The sequence below is a fragment of the Miniopterus natalensis genome, chromosome 7, assembly GCF_054644295.1.
Source record: "Miniopterus natalensis isolate mMinNat1 chromosome 7, mMinNat1.hap1, whole genome shotgun sequence".
NCBI classification, from domain to species: Eukaryota; Metazoa; Chordata; class Mammalia; order Chiroptera; family Miniopteridae; genus Miniopterus; species Miniopterus natalensis.
The window spans coordinates 1,204,327-1,231,092 of record NC_142087.1 but is presented as its reverse complement, the minus strand read 5'-3'; the positions used below and the strand labels follow the sequence as shown (position 1 = coordinate 1,231,092).

Here is a 26,766-nt window from a genome sequence, read left to right as displayed (position 1 = left end):
CAAAGGCACAGTCCCTACTCAGATCAGCAAGAGGACTGACCCAAAGGCTCATGCAGGCCCTGTTTCAACCAACATTACTTTCTGTAACAACCATACTTGGTGTCCAGATGGACTTGATGAGCATGGGTTTGAAGGCTGAAAAACCTGTTCCTCAGCTCAGTTCATCCATTTTCCTGGTATGGAGCCAGTTACTCAGACTCTCTGGTAAGCCTTAGTTTTTTCATATATGAGATATAAGAATGAAAATAGCATTTAGTGATGGGTTGTCCCATGAATTAAATAACAAACATTTTGTATATTTTCTAATATAAATTATTTACCCCCAAAATAGAATTGCTATTATTTTCATTATTATCATAAACATTCTAAAAAACAGTCTAGTGACTGGTGATGACTTCCAGAGGCCCCAAAGACAAACTTAGATGAAGAAATCGTCTGGTTTAAGCACATGTGCTCTGCTTTTCTGCTGCTATTAAAGGAGAGTTCATTTCCACGCTTAAGAAACAAGGCTCTGTTACTGTTTAAGAATATTATTTCTGTGGCTAACCCTTGCAACACTTCCATAAATATAAGATTGTGTGCAGAATTAGCAAAGGAGATATGCCAAGACACATATGACCTCAAGGAATTTAAACTGCACATGCTGGTGTAATAAAAAGACACCCTTTTTTGGATTACAAGAGGCAAGTGAGGGTGGGGAAGGAAAGTAGGTGCTCCAGGCAAGGGGTGGGGGTGGTGACATCTGCCATAGGTCCTGTTCCCTGAGAAGCAGGTCTCTCTCCACACCAGGGGCTGCCTTTCTGTCACAGTCTTGTCCTGTTATCTCATTCTACTCGTGTGGCCAAGGGGCACCATTCAGGGACCCATTGTGATCTGGCGATAGTTTATTGCCCCAGTTTACTTTTGCTCAGTCTATTTCATTCTTAGATGTCTTATATTACTTATCAGTACATTATAATAGGAAGAAAATAAGAAATAGTGAAAGAAAAATGTCTAGTATCTTGATCATATTAGAATTCTAGCTCGCACCTATCCAGCAGCGACCACCCTCTTGGTGCACAGGCCCTCGGTGGACACATCCATCCCCGCCCTCCTTGCCCGGGGCAGGCTGGCTCAGAGGAGGGGACACAAAGGCGCTGGTAGGGCCCTGACCTGACCTGACCTCACGGGAAATGTCTGACTGCTTCGTGGAGACTTTAGACACCAAATGCTACCCAGTGTACCATTTCTTACTTCTCATTTCTCAGTTCTTAAACTTGACCTTAATGCGACGAAATCAGATGCTGCCCTGCTCTCCGCAGATGTGGCACAGCAAATTACATTCCTAGAAGAGCAGCCTGCCCGCTGGGAAACAGCGTGACGTTCATGCTGTGAGTCGCCTGTGTCAGCCCCACCGGGCAACCTCAGCAGCAAGGACGGTGGCAGCCGCGAGCACATGCATCGAGCACCGTGGACACAGACAAAGCTCTTTTCAGCATGAATGAGTTTATCTAACTTTCACAATTACAGTTAAAAATGGTAAACCAAGTGATGAAAACCAAGATTCAAAGAGCTTATCTGGCTTGCCCAGACCTGTGACTTCAAATTCTGGGCCCATTTCCAGGAGGAACGTCCATGGTTTGCGCGGCAGTTTGATGAGGAGAGAAAGCACCCTGAGCTCACCGTTAAAGGAAAGTAAGAGGGGTCTTATTGAATTATAAGAGTTAAAAAAGTAAAGAATATTACAAAAATATCCAGCCCATCAATGTTACTGAATTGGAGCCGGTGATACAGAAGGGAGTGAAGACTGCCCCCCATAGAGTGCTCCCCAGTCACCAGGCTTGGGCCCTGCTGGAGATCCATGCAGGAACATCTAGGGTGAGATACGTCTGTCATTTTACCCTGAACTATTGCAAATAATCTCCAAAAGCTGCTTAAATGTTTGGCTATGAAAATAAGACTCATCTCTATAGCTAATATCTGCAATGAAATGCTTCCTTAAGCACATACTTCTTTTCTCAATACTTTCAGCATGTCAGGCAGCCTGTTTTCTAACTTATAGAGATTGCATCATCTTAATATTGCTCCTTGAACACCCTTAGGGTTTCTTCTCAGAAATACGGTTGGTAGCTTTTTCCACTGAACTTTGCTCTTTATTTCGAAAGAAACCCAACATTTGCAACATTTATGTCTCAAAAAAGAAAACAACAAAAACCCTACTATTTGAAAGGCCAGGCTCTGCTGCTATAGTCCAGCAGTTTAATGACAATCTTTGATTGGTAATTCCAGTTTAATAACCAGTTATGAAGGGGAAAAGGCAGTTCTTCAGTGGCCCATTTTCACATGTACCAGCAGACACACAAAAATTCAGAAAACTATTGATCCCCATGTTAGATTTTGCTGCTCTGTGACATTCTAAGAAGAGATTGCCTCCTTAGATAAGGCTGGTTTCATTCCTTAGAAAGTAACGTGCTGTGCATGCAATGCTGGATACCAAAGACAGTAGGAAAATCTGTTCTTTAGAGAATATTCATTAGCTGACAAATTGATAATTCTGATATGGGACATCGGATGGACAAATCAAGACACAGAAGATTCTAGGACACTTAAAATTCCCTTCCAAAATATTAGTAAGGAATTTTCCAGTTGCCTCATAGAGGTTTATGAGAACTGGTTTTCAAAATTTTAGTAATAACTATTTTAACCTTTCTAATAAAAAAATAATAAATCACTTTCAAAATGAAAAGGTAAAGTTATCAAAGAAAGGTAGAGATAATGGCAGAAAAACTTTCCAGGACTTTGTAATCATATCTATCTGGGCTTCATTAGATCAGCCCTAGTGTGATGATGAATCATTTTAGCAGGACACCAAGTGGAAAGAAGATCAGGGTTACCCTATTAAAGTTGTGATCAAAATACATTGCACTTCTGATTTACCCAGGTGAATTTCTAATGAAAATGAATTCTAATGGGCCAAACTTTACTTTCAAGTTAATGAAATACCACGGTTAAAATTGGGTACAGTAAATATTCAAGATATATAGTACTGCATACCTAACCTTGTTGTTTTCTTTGAACTAAAACAAAATTTTTAGTGAAACAATAAATGAATTTTAAAAATAAGTGTCCTTGAAAAAAATCCTTAGTTAAAAGATCCCTTACTACTAGACAGAGTGGAGGAAAAATACCTAGATTTGATATTAGGAGACTCTAAGACTTGTTCTATGCTTTTGTGAAAGTATCTACTCTCCAAACCAGTGTTTTATATGGTAAAGTTGAAAAACTGTTCAAGGGAACAAAGTTCCCATCTATTCTCTGTCTGTTCTGATTAGCACTACTTTTTTCAGAGGTTCTGAAGTTTTCCTATAAATCATGTAGTTTCCAGTGGGTGCTTTCAAACATGATCCCTTAGCCTCTGGGCCATATGGTTGGATATGGACCACAGTGTCCAGAGGTACGTGCAGATAGATTATCCCATACCTCAACCATAGTGATTGGCGCAGGACACAACCTGAGCTAATCACAATCTTTCCTGAGATTTTTCTAATTGCACTGGTGTAAAGTCCCTCTTGTTCTCCAAATCTAAATCTATACTTTCAGCTCTACCAGTAAGCATCCTGGATATGTCAGAATTGCTCTTTGATAATTTCCATTCTGTTACATGTCAAGAATTGTCTAGATATTTCATAAGAAGTTTATTTTCCGATCCATTAATGAAATGGGAAATTGTTTTATTCCAATCAATAGGCCTTGAGAAGTTATTTATTATTTCAGATGGTCACATATAAAGATCAGTGCCACCTGGCTTTATATCAAAGACTTATTCCAAAGAAAAAACTATTAGCCCAAGATTGCCTTTTGGGAAATGAAACATCTTTGGTCACCTGCTACTTTGGACTTGGCTAAAGAGGTTCAAAATGAAACCTCCAAAGACACTCTTTCTCAGGACTTTGAAGTGACTTTAGAGGTGAGTGAAAAGGGTGAGCATTACACACCTTCATTTTCTTTCAAGTGTTATTGATTCTCATAGTACAACTTTTTATTTTGAAAACTAAGAAAAAATATATTTCTGCCCTATAACCAATGGTTCAATTGATTAACTAATGGTGCTTGTGTTTTAGCTTAGGAAGATGCAGATATTTTTATCTTCATACACTTTGATTCTGCTGCAATAATCTCTGTATTGAATCTTTCCCCACACATATTTATCTTGAATGTTTCAACAAATCAAGTTCCTGAGCACACCACTGTACAATTTATTCCCTGGCTCATAAATCTTGAGTGGCTTTCCAAATTCCTGAGCTGGGCACTCAAAATTGTCCACATCTGAGCCCTACTTATCTGACTTTATTTCCCATTAATCACCTGTCCTCTGCTCCAGTCAAACGTGTCAACCTAAAGTCCAGAAGCAACCTCCTGCGATGGGAAGGCACCAGCTTTGCAGCCAGCCACACCTGGGTTTGACCTCCAGAGCTGTGCCTTGTGTCCTTGAACTATATCCAGCATGGCTCTTTGCCTCAGCCGCCTTTTCTCTTGGTCTGAGTTTCTGCCAATAGTCCTGTTGCTCAGTTTGCAGATTCTGCCACAATTCCAAAACCTCTGCCCACATTCTTGCCCACTGCACCTGAGGTATTTCCACTGCCCCCGACTCCCCGTCACTGAGAACGCCGGTGATTTTTTTCTCTCCTTTGGCATAGCCAAGTCAACGCACCTAAACTGGTTCTGCTCACTGGATGAATCCTAGATGTTACCTTCCTAAAACCAGTCTAAAGCATAAGACTATGGCTCCAGACCGAAGGTAATGGGCTCTCTCTAGCTCCTTCCCAATAGTTAAGTGTATCATTTTCCCTTCAGGGAAAGGGTAAAGGCCTGGCTTTACAAAGGTATGGCCAGGAGAAACTGCAGGAAGCACACTAAAAATGACCCATCTTAGCATCTTCCTCTGCCCTGTGGTCATGAGCACAGGCAATAGATATTAGCTCCAGCTAGACAATTTGCCTTGACATGCCCCGTCCCAAGCTGAGGGGTGTTCATCTAAGCCAACCTGGGACACGCCTACTCATACTTGTAGCACAAGGAGCTCACTCTTCATTGACATCACATACATGTGAAGGTCTGGTTTAGGGTGAAGTCTCGTGAGTGAGGTAAATGGTCACTTTAGAGCCCCAGCATCCCCCCATTACTTCCCAGGGTCTCCAAAGTACTTGGCCTTACCTCATCCTGCTCACTTTTTACTCACACTCACTAGACCCTGGGCGGTCTGTCTGGGATGCGCAAATACGTGCAATCAGCCCTTGCTGACCTGCTGTTTGGAGCCAGAACTCGCCCGTGTGGCCGGCTACTTTTCTGCTCTTTTAAAACTCTACATCGCTTTCAGACCTTAAAACTACTTAATGTAAGTGCAGACACAGTTATCTCGTGACCAGTCAACAAGGTATAAATGGAATTCATAAGTTGTAACTGATTGAGATGAGTCTAATATCTGAGTTTTTAATTTTTCTGTCCTTTCAATGGGTCGTCCTATATTTATTCAAGCTTTTCATGTTCTCCCTCCACCCCACATACTCCTTCAAATTTGCAAAGTTTCTCATTTCAGGGGAGCATAATGGAAAAGCTTGAGAACAAATGGGCTTCATTAGATCAGCCCTACTGTGGTGATGAGTCATGCCAGCAGGACACCAAATGGAAAGAAGGCCAGGGTTAGTTACTCTGTTAAAGTTAGGATCAAAATACATTGCACTTCTAATTTGCCCACGTGAATTTCTAATGAAAATGAATTCTAATGTCTCCCATGCTTTACTTCCACTCTTTCTCATTGAATGACATACAATGAGAAAGCAATAATATAATACTGTAGTAGGTGCTGATTATAACTGATTTTCAAGGAAATAGACCAAAACCTATTTGAACTCTCTCCCTTAAACAGATAAATGGGAGAAAAATGGATAACCCCAAATTAAGGTGCAAACAAAACTAATAAAAATACAACAAATGTACTTAAGTAAAAGTACTTTATCCAATATTTAGTAATTCCCTGCCCATGCTATGACTGATGTCTGAAAGTATAAAAATAATAGAAGGAAAATAGTTTAGGATTACTAAACAGTATATACATTGCTTGATTCTAATCTGCTACAGTGAATTTACCTAAATTTCTTTTAAAATGAAGCTCTCTCGGTACCATATTGCTCTCTAGCTCTCGCCATGCCAGCTCCCCTTCCCAGCACAGCTCCTCCCAAGCGGTCTCTCTGCTGGCCCCGCTAGCAAGTCACCATTTCAGGTTCCTCCCCACAGCCCACGCTCCCAGCTCCCTTTGCAGTTAGGCCTACTGACACATTTGGGTCATAGCCAGTGAAATTTGAGCAGAAAACAATTTTTTCAGTCTCCATCTAATTGAATATTAGTTCTATGAAACCAGAACCTTTACCTGTTTGTTTTTTTCCTTACTACATCCCCAGTGACTATAGCAGTCTTTTTTTATTTTTTTTATTTTATAGGTTGGAATCGAGTTGGTCTGTGAAGCCATCTCACTTTCAGGCTCCCATTCTGCCTTTCCTTCCTTATATAATTTTTCCACCGTTACAGCCCTGATGTAGCAACATGAGAATACAAAATTCAGTCTTGGGATCTTTAAGTCAGAGAATGTCTTATTCTTGAAAAATATATTTAATCACAAACTCTAAATAAAATCAACTCCAATCTGTTCACACATTATAAATTCCCATGACAACTGATGCTTTCCTCCTACCCTCGGTGGCAGGCTCCTAGGAACAATGACCAAAAGCTCAGCTCAGGGAAGAGGTCGGGCCAGCCATGGAAATGGTCAACTGGTAAACATGATAGCTTAGTCTGATTGTATTTCAGAGGAAAAATTGGGTTTCTTTTTTCTTTTCCATTGTTTGTTATTATTCAGATTGCTTCATACGCTTACTATTATAGATAATATACAGCTAGCTCTATGTAAAAACATGTAAGTTAATTTACATTATCTCTGCAACTTTGGTAAAACAATATTTGGGGTTCAACTTATATAAAATAAAGACTTTCAAATGCTTGATAAATTTTCAAATATGTAAGTGAGTGATGGACTAGAAAGGAAAAAAAGAAATTATGGAGCTGTATATAGTGAGAGTATTAAACACCTGCAGACTCTGTTCCTGTAGACTAAGAAATACTCTCTGCCCTGTCTCCCATGGGTGCTCACTGACTCGGAAAGACAATAGCCACCCCCCAAATCAAAGAAAGATTAAAGAATAAAGAGCAATAGGGGAAAAAAAAACAAAATCAAAATTGTCTCTGATATTAAAAGACACACACACACCTTATGTCCATAACTGAGAGATAAAGGTATTTCGGTTACTCAGTTTAGACTCTGGATAACATTGAAATTACTAAAATAAATGAAGCTTTAATCTTGGCTTCATCCCCTTTAACAATACTCATAAGAAATAAGTGTTTCATAATTCTGATGGAAAATCACACATATAATCAAGCATCCTTGAGTACACCAGGAAATCCTATTGCTCACTTGTCTGTCTTCAGAAAATGAAATGAAAACGTTCACGCTGACAGCCATGGCTCTAAACTTCCCCTCTGCCCTGGCCCCTCTTTGGGTCACTCCGCAACTCAGTTTCCCCCCTTATCCTTTCCTTAATTCATCGCAAATTTTCTCTTTGCTCCGGGATGACAATGAAATTCTCTCACTGGATACCCTAACCAGATGCCTGACATGGAGGTGCTAAGGTTGGTGGGGTTAGTGTGGGGCTCAGGGGTGGATTGGTGGGAGATAACAAGCCACTTGCTATTAAAATTCATGTGATTGGAAGCGTTTCTTCCCTTGTCCTGTCTCCAAACTGCCATGATAATAAGGAAATTCAAGGAGAGCAGAAATTTAAGAATGGAAAGATCCATCTGTACCTTTCCTTCCTGTGATCAGCTGATTTGTGGCCATGAAAGAACTGGACCCGTCAGCCTTTGCAATAGCTTGGACAATTCCCCTCTCTCTACGGCTTGGTAAGTTCAGCATTATTGCCAGCTGTTCTGGCAGGGACAGTTAAAGGTCAGAGAAAAGGCATGCCTCTGCCTACGAGGACCAGATCAAACAGGTTGTGAACTGTGCTTGACTCGGACCTCAGAGCTGGGCAGGCTCACAGCACATCTGGAAACATGTTTTGAGTTAGTAAGTTAGCAGCATAGTAGATTTCTTCTTGAGGTCTTTTCCATCAAAGAGACGTCCTTTGGAATTCTTGGATTTTGAAGACAAGTGTGCCCAGACACATTTGTACATGTTTTCCCTGTGTTCCTTCCAGATTCGCTTAAGGAAATCCCTTTCCAATTCTCTTCGATTCAGGTTTCTGAAATTTTCTGCAAAGAAGATCAGTTTAGATTTAGAACAATTTAAACTAGCTGAGATTTCTAGAGCATAAAAGTGAGTAACTAAACGGAAATGTTCGTAAGTGCTTCAGCGGTAAGATCTAATTTATATTACACATTGTCATTCCTCTGCGAGTCTCTTACTGAGAGCAACATGCTCCTTCATTTCTCGGAACAACCAAGGGTGGATTATGCTAAGAAGCAGACAAAGGCAGCTATCTTCTTTAGCACTTATCACACACTCCATTAATCCTCAAAGGCTCGGGCCTCTCAGCACCTTCTGAGCTTGGCTGAAAGCAACAGCTTATGGCAGCTGGTGAGTAACATTTCACTCCTGGTCTTTTGATTGGAGCCCTTGTAATGGCCATTTGCAAAGTTACATGTCAAATAGTCCTTCCGAACACATCCAAGGAAGCCAGTTTGCCACTTATTTGAGACTCAAAGCTTAATAATTTTGAGATGAAAACAAGTGATAAATTGAACCTGTAGAAAAGAAAAAGAAAACACATTTCTGGTAAATTCTGTATTCATGTATATGATTTTTGAGTTGAAATGACTTCCTGAGTTCTAGAAATAATGAAATAAAAAAACAAACAAACAGTGAAACACCACAATCTTATGTATTATTTAATTCCAAGAAAAAGAAACACACAAAATTGTTGACATTTATTCTGCATGATATCCTCTGAGCTTCCTGGACCTATGGTTTGGTGTTTGACTTTAATTTGAGGGAAATTCTCTGTCATTAATGTTTCAAATATTTCATCTATTCCTTTCTCTCTTTTTTTCTTCTCCTGGTAGTCCCATTATGCATGTCTTAATTTTTCCACAGTCTTTGGATAGTCTGTTCTGTTTTTCAGCCTTTGATTTCTTTGCTTTTGAGTTTTGGGGGTTTCTACTGAGACACTGGTAAGTTCTGAGATTCTATCCTTAGCTGTGTCCAAAACTATGGAAATTAAAATATCCCACCGCAATTACTGAGAGAATGGTAGTGCCATCAATAAGGATATTGGCATGGGAGACACCATTCTGTTAACTTCAGCTTAGGAAATGTTGACCATAAAATGTTGTCAGCCCATTCAGACTGATTTCAGAAATGAATGGGAGCCAAAGACAGAGAAGGAAATCATTAACAGAGATGTGATCAATCATTGAAACCTTGAGCTAAGAAAATGGACTGAGCAGTAAAAATGAAACTTTGGGGACTCCTAACAGAGGACAGAATGAAGAAGAAAAGCAAAAAGATAGCAAAGAACATATAGCAAGCTTTATTTTTTATTGGTCTCTAGAATAATCTCAATAAATATTAAAGTTACATTATTGCCCAATCAGAACATTATCAGAAAACATTAGACTAATGTTTCTTAACATTTGCGAGTGACAGACATATCCTCAAGGAAAATACATATACATACATATGTACGTTACTTCACAAACAATTTCTGTGGTTCATGAAACCCTTGAAGGCCACCCAGGGCCATTATGGGGACTGGTATGAAACTTGTATCCTGGGAGACTCATTGGCTACATTTCCTCCCAGGCTTTTTGATCACGCCTTCCCATAGGCCTTCAATGCTCTCTTGTCTCCTCTCCACCCTTCAAAATCCATATCTATTCCCCATTCATTTCTAAACCTAACAATCCCACCCTAGACTGATCTGCCCTCCTCAGAATCCTTTACTCGCACAATACATGTGCTCTAGGACTGTTATAAGAACGCCCTGCTTTGGCGTTCAGGAGTTAATATTGTCTCCAGGGTACAAACTTTGCACAGAATGGGTTCTCACTTTTGTAATCTGTCAGTATTATGTGGTTTAATTCCCCAGTTAAGTCATAGACATTGGTCTTTTTATATGCTTTTCCAACCTGTAAACTCTCTGAAATTAGCTTGCCTCCTCTTCTCTAAGGTCACCTTTTTATAACTGACATTTCACATGTACTGTAGAACATGGTCCTTAAGCTTTGATTATTCTTGGAAAATGTTCCTTGGCCATGTCACAAAAATAGCCTTCGGAAGGAAAATTGAAACAAGTGGGTAGAGAATCACATCTCTTTTAACATTCAAGCATTGCCTTTAACTGAAAAACATCCTATCTTTCTTGTATTTTTCCTTTCTGTATCCTGATATAGACACTGAGGTACACGGCGACTTCCTGAGTCCCACAACGTATCTGTAAAGCTGCCCCAGAAGCCCACACTGAATTGAGGGTGGGCAGCTGGGGGCCTTTCAGAGTATCTGGAATCTAAAACGCCACAAAGTAAAAACAATAGAAAATGGCAAATGCTGAATGTCAAGAAGTGGATAGGGAAACACTTCCTTAATATGTAAACAGAATAAAAAGCCTGCATAATCCTAAAGATCTAACTATCTGAGAAGAAGAAAGTAATTTCCTAGGTCACATAAATCACCAAGATGAAAGGAAGTCTTACTGGCCAGCAGGATGTAAAGCTAGAGGCAAAAAGGAAGGAAAAGTGTCACCCACTGGGATTGATTCATCATTGTTAAAGGCTCAACATCTGACATGAGGGCCAATGTCAGAAAGATGGAGATGGGCACATTGTAATGGTTTCCCAGTAGGCAGAAGGCAGGAATGTTTCCCTGGCAACAAGGAAAAGAACAATTTGAGAAACTTGAGGTTATTATATTTTATTCTGGCAAACCTCAGTCTGTTTGGGGACCAGATTTGTCATAAGCATTTGTTAAGAACCCCAATCTTCTATGTGCATGGGCCTGGGGGTAACTAAAGGTAAAAAAAAGGGTACCACCTTTGGAGAGCTTAGTAAACTTCAGCAGGATGCGCACACTTTGCAAGAGGTGGTGTAATGAGATAAATAAAGAGTTAGGGCGTCTGGAATAAGACAAGTCTGAATTTGCATCTCATTTTCATAACTTGTCCGCCATGACACTTTAGGGAAATTGTTCTGTTAAAACCTCTGTTTTCTTATCTTTAAAATAAAGATTATAATAGCTATCTCACAAGGTTGTTGTTAAGTACCAAGTGGAAAAAGGTGTGCACAGCATTTAGCTCAATGCCAAGACCACAATATGTAGGATATTCATTCAGACATATTAACTCATTTAACCCTCGCATGCAGTCGTTCAGGGGAATTGAACTCTGACACAGGCACGTCACCTCACTACATCATTTAAGAGATAAAGGACAACGTAATAAAAAGAGCCTGAAAGGGGTTCTGGCAAAGGCTGTAAGAGAAATACACAGATAGTTACGATGGCCTCATGGTTCTATTGAGCAGCAAGTCACGTTACAGCTACCTCTGGGTGGCCTCGAACCCCAGGCCAGATAAGTTTCACGGAACGGTGCAGACAATGCTCCAGAAGTTTAGAGGAGGGCAGAATTACCTAAGGAAGAAATCCAACCGCTGTAAAACCTTAGCTTGGTCCTAAGCTGGGGAATTTGAGAGCTGAGGGCAAGTGAGGCAACTGTTTGGGGACAGAAAACATGAAAGTGGCCTCCAGGCTGACCTAGGTTAGCATCTGAGGAGCAATAGTAACTCATTAGAAGTCTGGTCTTCAAATGGAAGGAGTCAGAGGATGAAGGTGTGAGAATTTCCAAGGGCTGAGTTTTAACCAGCACTTCTGACATGTGGTACCATCAAGTTGCTGCTTCTACTCATTAACTAGATGCTGAAAGTTAGTCTCGCCTGGCCTACAGGTACAGCAGAGAAAAGGGAAAGGAAGACAATGGCAGGCTTATTTGGGGTAGTGAATCCCACCGGGCAGGCTCTGGTGGTGTTGCCTGCCTGCTGCATGCCCGCCCGCCTGTGGTTTCGAGGCTGATTCCTCACTGCGCAGGAAAATCGCGTGGGAGCTATAAATCGCGTGGGTGCTATAAATCCTGTGGGTGTTGTAAGTGAAGTACTTGATGAGGGGGCAGGTCCCTGCGAGGGGCAGTAGCTGGAAGGAGGGACACACTTAGGAGAGGCAGGGAGGACATTCCCCTGGACTCCTAGGATGATGGATGATGGTTATAAACGGGACCAGCAGTGAATGCAGAAAATCCACTCGTCGAGCTATTTTTGCCTCTAGACCAACAAACACTTTTCTGCAAGGAATCTCCATAGGTGTCATTACATTTATTCTTCTTCTGCTCACTGCTAACCTGCCAACTACAGCCCGTCCTCCCTGCCATTTGTGGTCTGACATGTAACCTCGTTACAGTCAAGGCCTCAGGCCCAGACGTATGACGCTTGCCCTGCCTCAGAGAGAGGGAATGTGGGCGGGAGAGGTGGTGGGAAGAAAGAAGGTTCTGAGGATGACTTAGGGAGGTCAGCTTCCACGTCCTGCAGGGAAGGCCCAAACCCAAAGAAGTCCGCTGTGAGGGCCCCTGACCCATGTGAGTTACTAGAACCTCTAAAACACCAGAGCTCCCCAAGGCCAAGGAGGACTGACTCAGACAGATTCACCCCCATGAAGAAGGTGTTCGCTTGCAGCAAATGCGATTTAACAATTGGCTGCAGGTTCCTACTGAGCAGTGGCGAGCACATAAGCTAAGCCGAGTATGGTCTCAAACGCCAGCTCCAGCCCCTGTCTTGCTCTTTCATGGACCCTGACTTCAGTTTCTCAACCAAGATTTAGTCTACTTTGCCCTCAGGACCACTGCAGGTGATAACACCCACCTGGAAACCAACCCTAACCTTGTCCTTATTAGCAAGCTGCTTTTTTACAATCATGACACATGCCCTGCTGATGCCAGAGCCATCAGGCTAAATCTTCTGCCCATTTCACACTGGCTCATCCTCACTGCCTCCAAGGCTAAACCAAAACCCTAAAGCAATTCCATTTCCAGATAAGAGCGAAGCTTGCTGCCACGTGCTATGGTTCATTTGAAAAGCCAGTTTAAAGTGCTGTCACTAAAGAGAGCTTGTCAGAGAAGGGGGCAAACCCTGGGACAAGGTCACAAAGAAGCCCAGTGAGGCCATGGCAGTCTTAGGGTCTGGCTGCAAAAGAGCCAACCAGGCCTCCTCAGACCTGGAGGGGCTACACATGTGAGTCCCAGTTTTTACCAAGTGGTCTCTTCCAAAGGAGACATGATATATAAGTGAAAAAATAGGTCAAGTTGGAAGAAGGGTGAGGTATCCAGGATACCAGGAATAAAGCAGAGGAAACATCACCTAGAGAGAAAGCAGTGAAAGTGGGAAGAGAGCAAAAGCAGCCCACCTGGCCGACAGTCCCGAAAGCCTGGGAGGTGCTGGGAGAGAGCAGCACAAGGTAGGACAAGGACCTCATCCTTCTACTCCTACCGGAGCACAGCCTTCACAGCTCTTCAGATGAGAAAACTGTGCCTTCTGTTCCATCTCAGTATTCAAGGTTTATTTATTGTTTGTCCAACAAAAATGTTTCAGGTAATTACTATGTGTAGTACACTAAGCTCAGGCACTATTATTAAATATATGTGTATTAGATACAAGATTAAATATACACATATGTACTGTTAAATGTGTATATAAATCACTTGTCATTGTTATACAAATGCATTTACAGTAAATTTTTGTGAGTTATTCTGTGAAATAAAATTCTTTATTAACTAACCTTTGAATGCTTACAACATGAGGATAGCGTTCAAAACAATGATCTTAAGGCACAACTAGATGCTGAAAATATTAATAGTACACTGAGTTTATCAAATAAAGATAGAACACATTATATTTTAACAATTATATCCATTATGTATTAGTCTGCTCAAGCTGCCATAACAAAATAGTACAGACTGAGTGATTCAGGCAACAGACATTTATTTTCTCACAGTTCTTGAGGCAGGAGTCCAAGATCAAGGTGCCATCAGCATTGGTTTCTGATGGGACTTCTCTTCCTGACTGATAGACAGCTGCCTTCTCACTGTGTCCTCATGTGGCCTGTCCTCTGTGTGGGTGGGGAGAAAGAGATCTCTGGTGTCTCTCTTCTTATAAAGACACCAGCCCTATTGTATCAGAGCCCTACCTTTATGACCTCATTAATCTTAATTATGCTTTTAATGACCCTATCTCCAAATACTGTCACATTGAAGGTTAGCACTTCAACAGATGAATGGGGGTTGGCGGTGACAATTCATTCCATAGCACATTATAATACAAAAATGTCATACTCCATTCCCTACATAGCATCTATGGGAAGGAAACTAACAAGTATGTGCCATTTATAAGATAGATTTAATTATGGCCAATTTATCTAAAGTGATAAAATGAGTAAGCAGAGAACTAGTGATCAAACATTGATCTGACTCCAAAATCTATGTAGTTTCCACTATGTAAATTAGGATAGATTTATTGTAAAAATGGCGGCAGTTCTTCTAGGCCCTTTACAATGTGACTTTGAAGCTCTTCCCATAAGATATTGGTGGAGTTGCCAAAATGTTAAACCAAATTAAAGTAATTTTGCTTCATATTTCTGTGAGAAAATAAACAACTAGGCAGCGGGCCCTCAGCTGCCCAACAGTAGGCCATGGCGACCCACACAGCGTCTTGTTATTCTGGCGGACGTGTCCCCACTGCGTTCTCAAGAGCGTTTGTCCCACATAGTCTGTCTGGCACTGGCACGTGACTCACCAGGTCTCCACTCTCCGCTGGGTGTTCCCATCCATACACGAACATGCCCAGGAGACCCCTTCCTAAAAAGAACAGCGCCCTGGCCCCCGAGCCAGCATTCCCTTTGCACCCCCTCGCATCAAAGCTTCTGAGAAGACTTGTCCACACTTGCTGTTCACGCCTCCTCACTCTTCATTCCCTCCTCAGCCAAACTGCAACCAGGCCCCCACCTGTACAGCTGCTCCCGACGTCTCCCCTCTTGCCCTTGCCATCCATTCTCCATAGAGCAGCCAGAGGGATCCTTTGAAAACCTGAATTAGGTCGTGCCGCTGTTCTGCCTAAAACCCCAGTGACTTCTCATCATTCTCAGAATAAAATCCTAAGTGCACATCATGCCTCCACCTAAGTGACTGCGCTTCCCGAGCCTCATCTGTAGGTGAAGTCAGTAAGGTCACCTCCCACGTTTGTTGTGAAGATCGAATGTCAACATATGTAAGCCACTTGGAACAATGATAGTGGCCGGCACAGAGGAAATGCTATGTAAATCATTATTGCTCAACAGCCTGTTTCCTCAAAGATGTTTGCGATATATATGGATCTATCCTCAGTTACTAGCACAGAGCTACTAAAACCCTTGTAATTTCCTAAGTGATAAGAGCATTAGGAGTATCTTTTGTCCTAATATGTGGCCTTTGACCCCGGTTCCCGGCAATGAGTTCTTAAATCCCTTGGAATTTCCTGGGTGATAAGAGTGTGATTTGTTCTAATGAGGCAAACCTTTGATCATGCCTGTGTGATTCAGCCTCCATAAAGATCCCAAAAGTGCAGGGTTGGGAGAGGTTCCAGGTTGGTGGATACATCCACTTGCTGGAAAGGTGGTGCACCCCAGCTCCACAGGGACAGGAGCTTTGGCACTCAGGACCCTCCCAGACTTCACCCTACAGATCTCTTCATCCGGTTGTTCATTTGTATCCTTTATAATAAACATAAGTGATTCTCTGAGTTCTGTGAGCTGCTCAAGCAGATTATACAACTGAAGGAGGGGGTTGCAGAAACCTAGACTTATAGCAGGTTATTCAGCGCATGTGACAAGCTGGGCCTTGCAACTGGCGTCTGAAGTGGGGCCAGTCCTGTGGGACTGAGCCCTTAACCTCTGGGAACTGATGCTCTCTCGGGGGAGCTTGTGTCAGAACTGAATTAGGTTGTAGGACACCCAGGTGGTGTCAGATAATTGCTTGATCTGTGGAAAACTACCCACGCTTCTCGTATTAGGAGTATTGTCAGTGTGTGAGTAAAGGAGAAACCCAGGAGGAGTGTGTTTCGCTTTACGGAGTTACCTTCCAACCCCGGCGTTTGAAAGGCTGTCTGAAGGCCATGGCCCTGCACATCTGAAGGACAGGTCTCTGCCCTGCTCTCTCGTTCCCAGTTCCACCTCCCTCCCCACCTCTCTCTCTCTCTCTCTTTCACTTTCCCTAATGGAGGCATAACACTGAATAGGACCCCCCCCTCGGAGGGAAGGGGCTGGGCGGGATGGACAGCGTCGCGCACCTGCAGCGTCCGCTGTTGCAGTTCCAGCAGCACCTCAGCTCACAAGCTCACAAGCTGAGTGAACTACCTCTGACTAAGTTATCCCTTAAAAACCAACCACCATTTCAACATTTTGGACCAGAATACAAGCACCAGAGGTACTGGTGTATGATTTTACGGTTCTCTAAACACTTTCACAACACCAATCTCATTTAATCTTCCCAACAACCCTCTTGTAAAATGAGGAAATTATAGGCCCAGAGACCTGGCAGAGCTAGGACTCTAACCCATGTCTTCTGGCTTTAAATCTCATGTCCTTTCTATTCTGCTCCTTGCAAGGGATTTTTGCCCCATTTTCTTGAATAATTAGAGTAAGATGAGCACCCTCCATCACAAGAAAAAAAATGAACTAAGATAGCAAAGTCTGCTCTCTTTCCAGGGCTTAGGCAAACCCTTAACGAACTTGCCCCTCCTTGAAATCTCTCATCTCTCCTAAACGGAGCTGCCCGGGTCTCCACACAGAGCTAATCTGCTGAGATTCCCCTTCTCCAAAGAGCACCCCGTGCTCCATCACCCCCTGCATCTCGCAGCCTGCCTGGGGCCGCTTCTGGGCCCTGCCACCAGTTTTCCCAGCCCGCTAATCAGATCCACAGATCTTTAACAAATTTCTGTGATACCGCAAATCTGAGAGTTGAGTTCGAGGTAGGTGTCGCTTCCAGGCGACACAGACAGTGGCTTTCTGGAGGTACTGCCCAGCTTTCATATACTGTCTCGACTGTGTGGCTCTGGTGGGGAGAAAAGGCATGTGGAATACCCTCATCTGAGCTCCATGGCATGTTGCCAGGCACACAGCTGCTCCCAAACTGTCCTAAGCCTGGAATGACCCTGAGTCCAGCAGGGCCCATGAAGAACATGCTTCGCCTCCGGGACAGGCCAGAGGAAAGGCGCTTGGTCAAAATGTGTTTCCCCTCTGGGAAATCAAACTCAGGCTTCTGTTCTCAGTCCTTTCCAGACCACCCACATGGGAACATCCTTCAGCTCGGGGCTGGAGCTGATATTTTCAGAATGGTTTCTGGTTTTGGAATCAGCCCTGAAGCTCCAGTCCATCCCCAAACTTGGCCCCGTGCTATATTTAAACATTCAGGCCGGTGTGCCTGATACCAACAGCTGTTCCTCAGATTTTTAGTTCCGTAGGTTGCCTTGAGATATCCCTGCCATCCATTTTCCTCACAAGCACACGCATGTACACACATACACACGTACACATACATACACTTGCATTTACATGTACACACATGCATATCAGTCCTTCCCTGCAGGCGCTGGCAAACAGAAAACCAGCAATGCTGTACCCCAAAAACTAAACAATTTTGCTTTGAATAATGGAGGGATTGGTGGTGGTTTCTGTGAAGTTTTATGACAGAAGATTTGGCAGAACATGAGGGCTCCCTTCTTGTCTTGGCCCATGTCCCATTAGCTGCCCTTGAGCACACAGCCCCGTCTCACTGCTCAGCCTTGTGAAATGTGGATAATAGGGTTATTCCTTCCTTCTTCATGAAATTAGTGAATCAAATGCTTGCAAAATGTCTTTAAAAGTCTTCTGGAAATTTTAAAATAAATTCTTCCAAAACCGTTTCCTCAAGACCCCAGTTGATTGAATTCCTTGGTTGGAAATTAAATGCAACTACAAACTGATGTTAAAAGGAGCGAGGTCCCAATTCTGTAATGTGCCATAAACCTTGCAATAAACTTTGGAAGTAGCTTCGTCTAGCCGAGCCCATGGAAATTATGTCTTAATCTGTGTCTTCGACTTCACATTAGCAGAAATATGCAGCCCCATTGCATGTGACATTTCCAAGGTTATGATAACAACCTAACCGTCTCTCCCAGTGATGCATATGTTCCGGTGCTGCCTGGCCCAAGGTCCACTGGCTGGCTTTTCTTTCAGACCTCATTCGTTCTCAGTCATCGCAGCCAGAAAGTTCCTGCTTCAGAGCTAGCTGAAGGTAAGTGCATTTTCTACTAATGTCTCAGGTTCTTAAATGTTTAGGGATGATAAATAGAACAGTTAGAAACAAACCTGAGGAAAGGTTGTATTTAGAATTCCACCTAATAGATTATCCTTTTACTTAGGGTCTTTCATCCTTCCAGAGGGAGTATATCATTTTTCTCATTGAATTATAACAATAAAATCTATTCTCGTTTGTCGAGCTGAAGCAGCCTTCCTTGTTGATGAATTCATTAGCTTCTCTATATTCTTAGTCTTTAAATTACCATCAGGATCCATACAAGGGCTATGGTAGGTTTTTCTTAATGGAAATAGGGGTGAAAAAATCGTGCTTCTTTTACCCTTTCACGAGAGTCACCCTTTTACCTGATTAACTTTTGTTTTTGCAAGCACCATAGCTTTGCTGCCACGGCAATTAGGAAAGCTGGTACGCGTGACTTCCCGCAGCTCTGCCATTAACACACGCATGTGGGTTACTTGTGGTTGTGGGACGGCATACGCTCTCTCTGCCTTTCTCGTCCATTAGCTCTGTAGTCCTCTGACTTCTTTGGAAGCAACATGGTACAGCACAAATAAGAATGGAAAACACATTCATTATCACAAACCCCTCCAAAGTGGTTATCACTTAGAAAGCCAGGCAGCCACTGCAGACTTGAGACACTGACCCTTCGCTTGGTTGGCTCCGTCATGGGGACCTGCACTCTTTAGAACAAAAGTCTCACTCTTTTTATAAAAACAGCTATAGATTATATTTTTATTTCCCTAGGCTGCCTACCACCCATCTCCCTCCCAAACACATGAGTGTACACACATACACATGAACACATACAAACACATGCATATACATGTATATGCATACTCACATATGCACACGTGCAAAGCCCTAAAGGGATAGAAATGGTAAAGGGATAGAGGGGATGCTGAGAGGAAGGCCTTGAGAAAGACTGGGAAGAGGAGAGCTCCCTTCAGTGCACCCTAAGCAGAAGTGCAGGAGGGATGGCGACAAGCTGTGCTCATTCCCTCGTGTATTTATCAAAAACGGCCACTTTTGATTTCTCTGAACTGCCATTGGTAGGTTCCAATGTTAAGAGAAAACTATTTGCTTTAAGCATTGTATTTCTCTTTCCCTCCTCCAACTTTCACCCAAAGCAGAGTATGACTACTTTTTACAACATCCCAGGTAATTATCAGTATTTTTATCCTGAATGAAAAGACCTGGTACAGAGTCACGGAGGAGAATGACCCGCTTCTAAGAGACCTATTACCTTACTACCAAGAGACCTGAAATTAGTGGACATTTCAATCCCTTGATATTGATAATATGGGGCTTAAACTTTTTGATTATGGTACATGTTTCCTAACTATTATTTATTAGAATGATACAGTACTCTTTATAGTGCTTATCTCATAAACTTCAAATTTTAATATAGACTTCATATAACCAGTATGGGTTGCTCCACAGCATAGTGGTAAAAACAGTCACATATATTAATATTTGAATTAAAAGTTCAAGCACCAATGTGTTAAGTTGGGGGGAAAAGCCACTATATTCCTCTGGGCTGCCCCTGTACCCTGGATTTTCTAAAACCCTAGGGGCTATAGACTCCACAGCTGAGCAAGGACAGTCCGGCATCTGGTCAGTCTACGACGGTCTTTACTTTTCACTGCCACGTGGTGCCGCTGTTGGGAACCGTTCCACCTCTAACAGCCTTTGCCAGTCCAGGTAGCCAGGATGCCTTGAAACGCCAAAGCAGAGGCCCTGGCAAGCGCGCCTCGCCAGGACTCAGGCAGGGCTCGAAGTTCTCAGCACTTTCAATCCCACCAGCAGCCCCCCATCACCACCCCCCCAGGGTACTAACCACTCCTGGAGCTTCGGGCCAAACCCGGGTTTGACACTGACCTTCTCACTCCTCCTAGAAGTCTATGTCCACTCCCTCCTCCTTTCCCTGAAAATAAATATTCCCAGCGGTTGATCGTGCGCTTGCCAATAGAGCTGTTTTCCAGGACCCTGCACAGCCCGGTTCTCCACCTTTCTCAGAGCAGAGCGAAGGCTGTCCATGGTACTGGCACTGCTTCAAAAGAAGACGAAAGCAAAATTTTCATCTCCAGCAAAAGCACACATTTTCCCACAAAGTTTCAACCGAAACATTATCCACTAAAACTTTTAAGCTCTGACATATGAAAAAGTGAAACCACTAACTCTGTTTCTTGCCCATTTTATGTGTCTCCCCAAACCTATCTTTTTAGAAACACAAACTATTGATTATTCAATAGACGACGGTCATATCAACAAATAGTCATTGGGCATGCCAACAGTTACTGGAGTGGATGTGATGGAAAGGGGTTCAGGGTTTGCCAGCCCTCCAGGGTGTGACTGGGCTGCTCAGAGACAAAACATAAACACCTGAAGCTGAGCTTTCCCACAGGCAGAGTGCGCCACGTGCCCAGTGCCAGAACGAAACACTGCAAGACGTGAGAGCAGAGAAAGGTCGCGCAGGTTGAGATGCTGAGTGGAAATACTCAAAGATGCTTGATCTTGACTTAGGGCTTAATTTAAACAAATGTAGGATTTAGACAGAGGAGAAGTTGGAGGATTGCAGAGGGAGGACAGTGGTAAAAATGTGGAAGGCAAATAAGTATGTGTTAGGCTTCCCGTGCAGTGAAAAGTCGCTGGTTCGATTCCCGGTCAGGGCACATGCCCAGTTTCGGGTTTGCTGCCTGGTTGGCGTGCAGTCAGGGGCCGGGCGGCCGATAGATGTTTCTCTCTCACATCGATGCTTCTTTCTCTCTCTCCCTCTCCCTTCCTCTCTCTCTAAAAATCAATAAAATCATATTGAAAGAAAGAAAGAGAGAGAGAGAGAAAGATGGAAGGAAGGAAGGAAGGAAGGAAGGAAGGAAGGAAGGAAGGAAGGAAGGAAGGAAGGAAGGAAGGAAGGAAGGAAGGAAGGAAGGAAGGAAGGAAGGAAGGAAGGAAGGAAGGAAGGAAGGAACCTCCAGAAATACCATTCCTGTGAGTTCTGCCTTTGAAACAAAAATAATGCTGTGTATCACATGGTCAATTTTGGAAACGGTACATCAAAACGTTTGCCGTTATCCTAAATGCTAGAAGGTCAGGCAGTGACTCAGAAAGACGGCCAGTGAAAGAGAAAGGACCCAAACATCTCATCAGTCCACCGAGCCCAGCACCCACCTCCAAGGCGAAGAAAGGCGGCGGCGAGCTCTCCACATGTGCCTTTCACTTCTTCACTTGTCCATTCCAATCTCTCTCGCATAAGATGGTTCATGAGAAGAATAGGGGAGGGAAAGGGGAGAGGAGGAAGGATAACCCTTATTTTGATCTCTGGGCTCCAAATTGCGTAAAGATTTGTCACTGAGCAGTTAGGATGAAGGCCTGGTACGTTGTTTGACTGAAATGATCACACCATCATATTTCACTGAGGCAACAGAGCTTTCTCGAAGTTAACATGGCTTGTTTTTATTTTGTAGTTTATTTTGCAACTGATATTTCCATATATTCTTTCTTAGGTGACTGTGTGGCTTTTACCTCGGATCACCCACAAGTACAACCAAATAAGAAGGTTCTGAGGAATCAGTCAGGCTTCCCGTCAAGTCCAAGTAACACCACCGTCTTAACCACAAGGAGAAATGAAGCACATCATCAATTTATATGAAAACATCAACGATACGGCAAGAAATAACTCGGACTGTCCTCATGTGGTTTTGCCAGAAGAGGTATTTTTTACAATATCCGTCGTCGGGGTTTTGGAGAATCTGATCGTCCTTCTGGCTGTGATCAGGAATAAGAACCTCCAGGCACCCATGTACTTTTTTATCTGCAGCTTGGCCGTTTCCGATATGTTGGGAAGCCTGTATAAGATCTTGGAAAATATCCTGATCATGCTCAGAAACATGGGCTATCTCAAGCCTCATGGCAATTTTGAAACCACAGCGGATGACATCGTTGACTCCCTGTTCGTCTTCTCCCTGCTCGGCTCCATTTCCAGCCTGTCGGTGATCGCCGCCGACCGCTACCTCACGATCTTCCATGCCCTGCAGTACCACAGCATTGTCACCACGCGCCGCGCCCTTGCTGTCCTGACGGTCATCTGGACGTGCTGCGCGGGCAGTGGTGTCGCCATGGTGATCTTCTCCCACCACATCCCCACGGTGATCACCTTCACGTCGCTGTTCCCTCTGATGCTGGTGTTTATCCTGGGCCTCTATGTGCACATGTTCTTGCTGGCCCGTTCCCACGCCAGGAAGATCGCGACGCTTCCCAGAGCCAACATGAAGGGGGCCATCACACTGACCATCCTGCTTGGGGTCTTCATCTTTTGTTGGGCCCCCTTTGTTCTTCATGTCCTCTTAATGACGTTCTGCCCAAATAACCCTTACTGCGCCTGCTACATGTCCCTCTTCCAGGTGAACGGCATGTTGATCATGTGCAATGCGGTCATCGACCCCTTCATTTACGCCTTCCGAAGCCCAGAGCTCAGGGAAGCGTTCAAACAGATGATCTTCTGCAGCAGGGCCCAGTGCAACTATTGATCCCTGAGTTTAGGAACCGTGGGGATGATATCGTCACGTGGTAAAATAGCATGACGTACCAACAAATAGCCACCCTGCCCTTTCGTTCCCTAATGTGCACGAGGATTACTCCACATACTAGTAACTGTAATGTTTGGTTCTATGTGAATAGTCTTGCTGTAGTGAAACTTTCATAACTAGAGAGATAAAATCATGTACTAAAAAATACAAAGCACATACAGCCATACAAATTTGAGAGCTTTGGACGAAGGGAGACAACTTGCTCTTCTGGAGATACCCTGCAAACCTGTTACTGAGGTGGCCTTTCCAGGCTGGAGGTCGCTGTAAGTGACTTCTAGAAGTTAAAGTACCAGGACAGGTATTCAGGCCAGAAACTTCCTATAGGTCTTTGTAAGCCAAAGGTGCCAATAAATTGCTGTGGCTGAATTTGCCTGCCCCACCCTGCCATACCGAGCCCCTGCCCTCCCTCCCTCCTACCTGTCCGCTTTATTGTATGCCACCCCAAATCTTTTTGGAAGAAGGTAAGGTATAAATTATAAATGTCAAACAATCCGCTTTGAGTTTTCTAGAATAAAGGAACCTTCTCTGTTAGACTTCTTTGCTCACTTGGTACCCCACTGGCTCTAAAATCCGTCCCTGGTTAAAACTCCTCATGCTGTAGAAGCATGAATTTCAAAGGAGGAAATAAAAATTTAATCCATTTGGTTCCTGTGTGGAAATAAAGACCAGAGGGAAACCGTGGCCATCTGAAGAAGGTAAAACCAATCTTTGTGAATTTGTCCAAAGGTATAAGTAAAGGAAAAGAGGCCCCAAGCCCCAATATGTATTTTTTGAAGTAAAGAGAGAGAGGGGGGAGGAAGAGATCATAATGCTTTGGTTTTATGGGAAAAACCAAGACCAAAGCAATACTTCGAGAACTTCAAAAACAGTGTTACTATTGAGATCCAAGCCAGAAACTGATGAAAAAGACATTTTATTTCCTCCCACAGATGCATCTGAGCGACTCAGTCACTCAAAATTTCATCATACCATCAGCAACAGGACGGATGCCAGCTATTAAAAGGAGGCTTTGCCAATGGGAATAACAGAAACATAGTTTGTAAATTCATCTGCTGTTAATAGCTAAGAAATTAAGCTTAAAGAAGAGCAACTCCTGACCTAGCTAAGTTGGAAAGGGACTTAAAAGGGTGAGGGATGAGAGAGAGGCAGGAAAGGAGCCAGGCCTTCAGATGCGCAGGCGTGGTTGCTCAGGAGCCAGCGAGATGACAGTGTCTTCTGGAACGAGCAACACTTTACCCTCAGTCGAGTTTTTCCTGAGCTGCTGAGAGCAGAAGCCAGACACAGACACCACTGTTGGCCTGGTGATGAGTTTGATGTTAGATGTGGGGAGGATTAGGATCTTAAGAACCAGAGTAGAAGGTATGGAGTTAAAGGGAAGACAGCTGTGGGCATTTTTTCCAGATGGCCTCCATCACAGTTTGGAGATGAAACCTAAAATGTGCTTTTTTGTTCTCTGTTCTGTCATAATCCTTTGGCCCTTCCCCCTCACCAATGAGATATATTACTCTCATGTATTATTAAACCAGATTTATTAATATATAAAATACTATATGTAAGTTTATTTTCCACAAAATCTAAAGCACAGCTCTATACATGACTTTTAAATGTTATTTCTGCCATTAAAAGAATAATGTATAGCATATTTTTCTGTGATTAAACTGAGTATACTCAATAAATTATAACCTTTCTTTGCTGCTGTGCTGTCCTATGATACTATAGAGATGGATAGTGCAATTTAACCCTTGTCATAAATGGTCCCAAACTGCTCTTCTACCATTGTTACCAGCTTTGCTACCACTCTCAAGCGCTCAGCTGTCACATCTGACTGTTGTCAGAGGAACTCACCTAGATATGCCTCTTCTCTCACTGCCTTCAATTTGTTGTGTTTAATCTAAGATACAAACCAAGAAGGCTACTCTAATAGCGTGTAAAGCAAAAACAAGCTGAGTGCTAACTCAGAGACATTTTCAATTCTAGATTTTCAGCTATATTCAAATCAGATCAAGGTCTTCAGTACTCAGAATTACTGGGGGGGAAATGGTTTTCTTACCTCTACCTTCCCACGTAATTCAAACAAAAACAATGAGGCAGTGCATTCATTTGCTCAAATAGTAAGGAAGACCAATAAGGCTCAGATTTTCCCCATGATTACTGCTTTAATTCTTTAATCAAAAGATCAGATTTTTAAATTGCTTTGCTAATGCCATAAGCATATTTTCAGTTTTGTTGATGATCTAGCCTTGGATCAGACAGCTGAGAATGTTAGTAAAAATATAAAGCGCTGTAGCTGACTTGATATCTTCTTTAATGCAGGAGTATACCACTTTTGTGCCCTCTCTAATAAAAAGGGAGAGAGGTTTCCTCTTCCTCCCTCCCTCTCACTGCCAATTGCTATGGCATGAATGTTTGTTTTTTCCCCAAATTCACACGTGTTGAAATCTTATTCCTGCAAGGTGGTAGTATTAGGAGGTGGGGCTGTTGGGAGGTACTCAGGTCATGAGGGTGGAGCCCTCATGAATGGGGTTAGCACCCTTATAAAGAGGCTACAGAGAGATCCCTCAGACCCCTCACCCCTCCTGCCATGTTAGGACACAGTGAGAGACGGCGCCAGCTATGAACCAGGAGGAGGAACCGCATCCCACCACGCTGGCACTTTACCGACTAGCCTCCAGAGCTGTGAGAAATAAATTTCTGATGTTCATAAGCCACCCAGCCTGTGGTATTTTATTATAGCAGTCTAAACACACTAAGACACCCATATATTCATGCACAGACATGAGTATCTCAATAAACACCCCACTCCTTCAACCACACATTCATCGGGCTGAGGTAGGAAAGAGGCTGAGCGAACTGTCAAGGAGCACCCCAGACTATTTGGTTAAAAACTACTGAGAAGCATAAACAAATCAATAATGAATCCTGAAAATTTGTCAGAGTTAATGTTTCCTGGACTGTGGAGACATCTAGTAACAGCACCAACAACAGTAGTGCCTATCTATTACTGAACAGGTACCACAAGCCAGGTGTTATTTTGAGCTTTGCATACATTAATTCTTACCACAACTTTGAGACTAGGTACTATTACTATCCTCATTTTTTTAGATGAATAAGCTGAGGTTCAGAGATACTAAGAAACTTCTGTGGCAGCAGACTCTAAGGTAGCCCTTGTGGTCCCTGCCCCCTGGAGTTTCGTATCTTTGTGTAACACCTGCCCCTTGAGTGTGGGCGGACCGTGACTTGCTTCTAACTCATAGAATATGGCAAATGTGATGGAATATCTCACTCTCATGATTATATTATTATATTATATTATATTATATTATATTATATTATATTATATTATATTATATTATATTATATTATATTATATTATATTAAAAATGCTCTTCTTACTGGCTTGATAAAGCATTCTAGGAAACCCATGTGGCAAAGAACAACAGGCAGCCTTCAGTTCCTGTGCAAACAATGGAAGCTCCCAGCCCCAAATGCTGCTAACAAGTGCATGAGTCTGAGCATCAAATAAAAGTGCAGTTCAGCCCATACCTTGATTGCAGCCTTGTGAGATCCTGAGCAGAGGATCCAGCTAAGCCACGCCCAACTATGTGCCATGGAAACTATAAGATAACACATGTGTGTTGTTTTAAGCCTCTAAATTTATGGATATTTGTTACACAACCATGGAAAAGTAATACACTTACCCAACTCAAGTTAGTTAGTGCCAGAGTTAG

The 26,766-nt window shown here is 42.9% G+C and overlaps 1 protein-coding gene across 1 annotated transcript; it reads left to right on the top strand.

The window, feature by feature from the left end:
* Positions 1-22,075: 22,075 nt before the first annotated feature.
* On the top strand, positions 22,076-22,978 carry MC2R (melanocortin 2 receptor). Its single transcript, XM_016197358.2, has one exon. The coding sequence runs from the start codon at positions 22,076-22,078 to the stop codon at positions 22,976-22,978; it is 903 nt and encodes a 300-aa protein (XP_016052844.2).
* Positions 22,979-26,766: the final 3,788 nt, after the last annotated feature.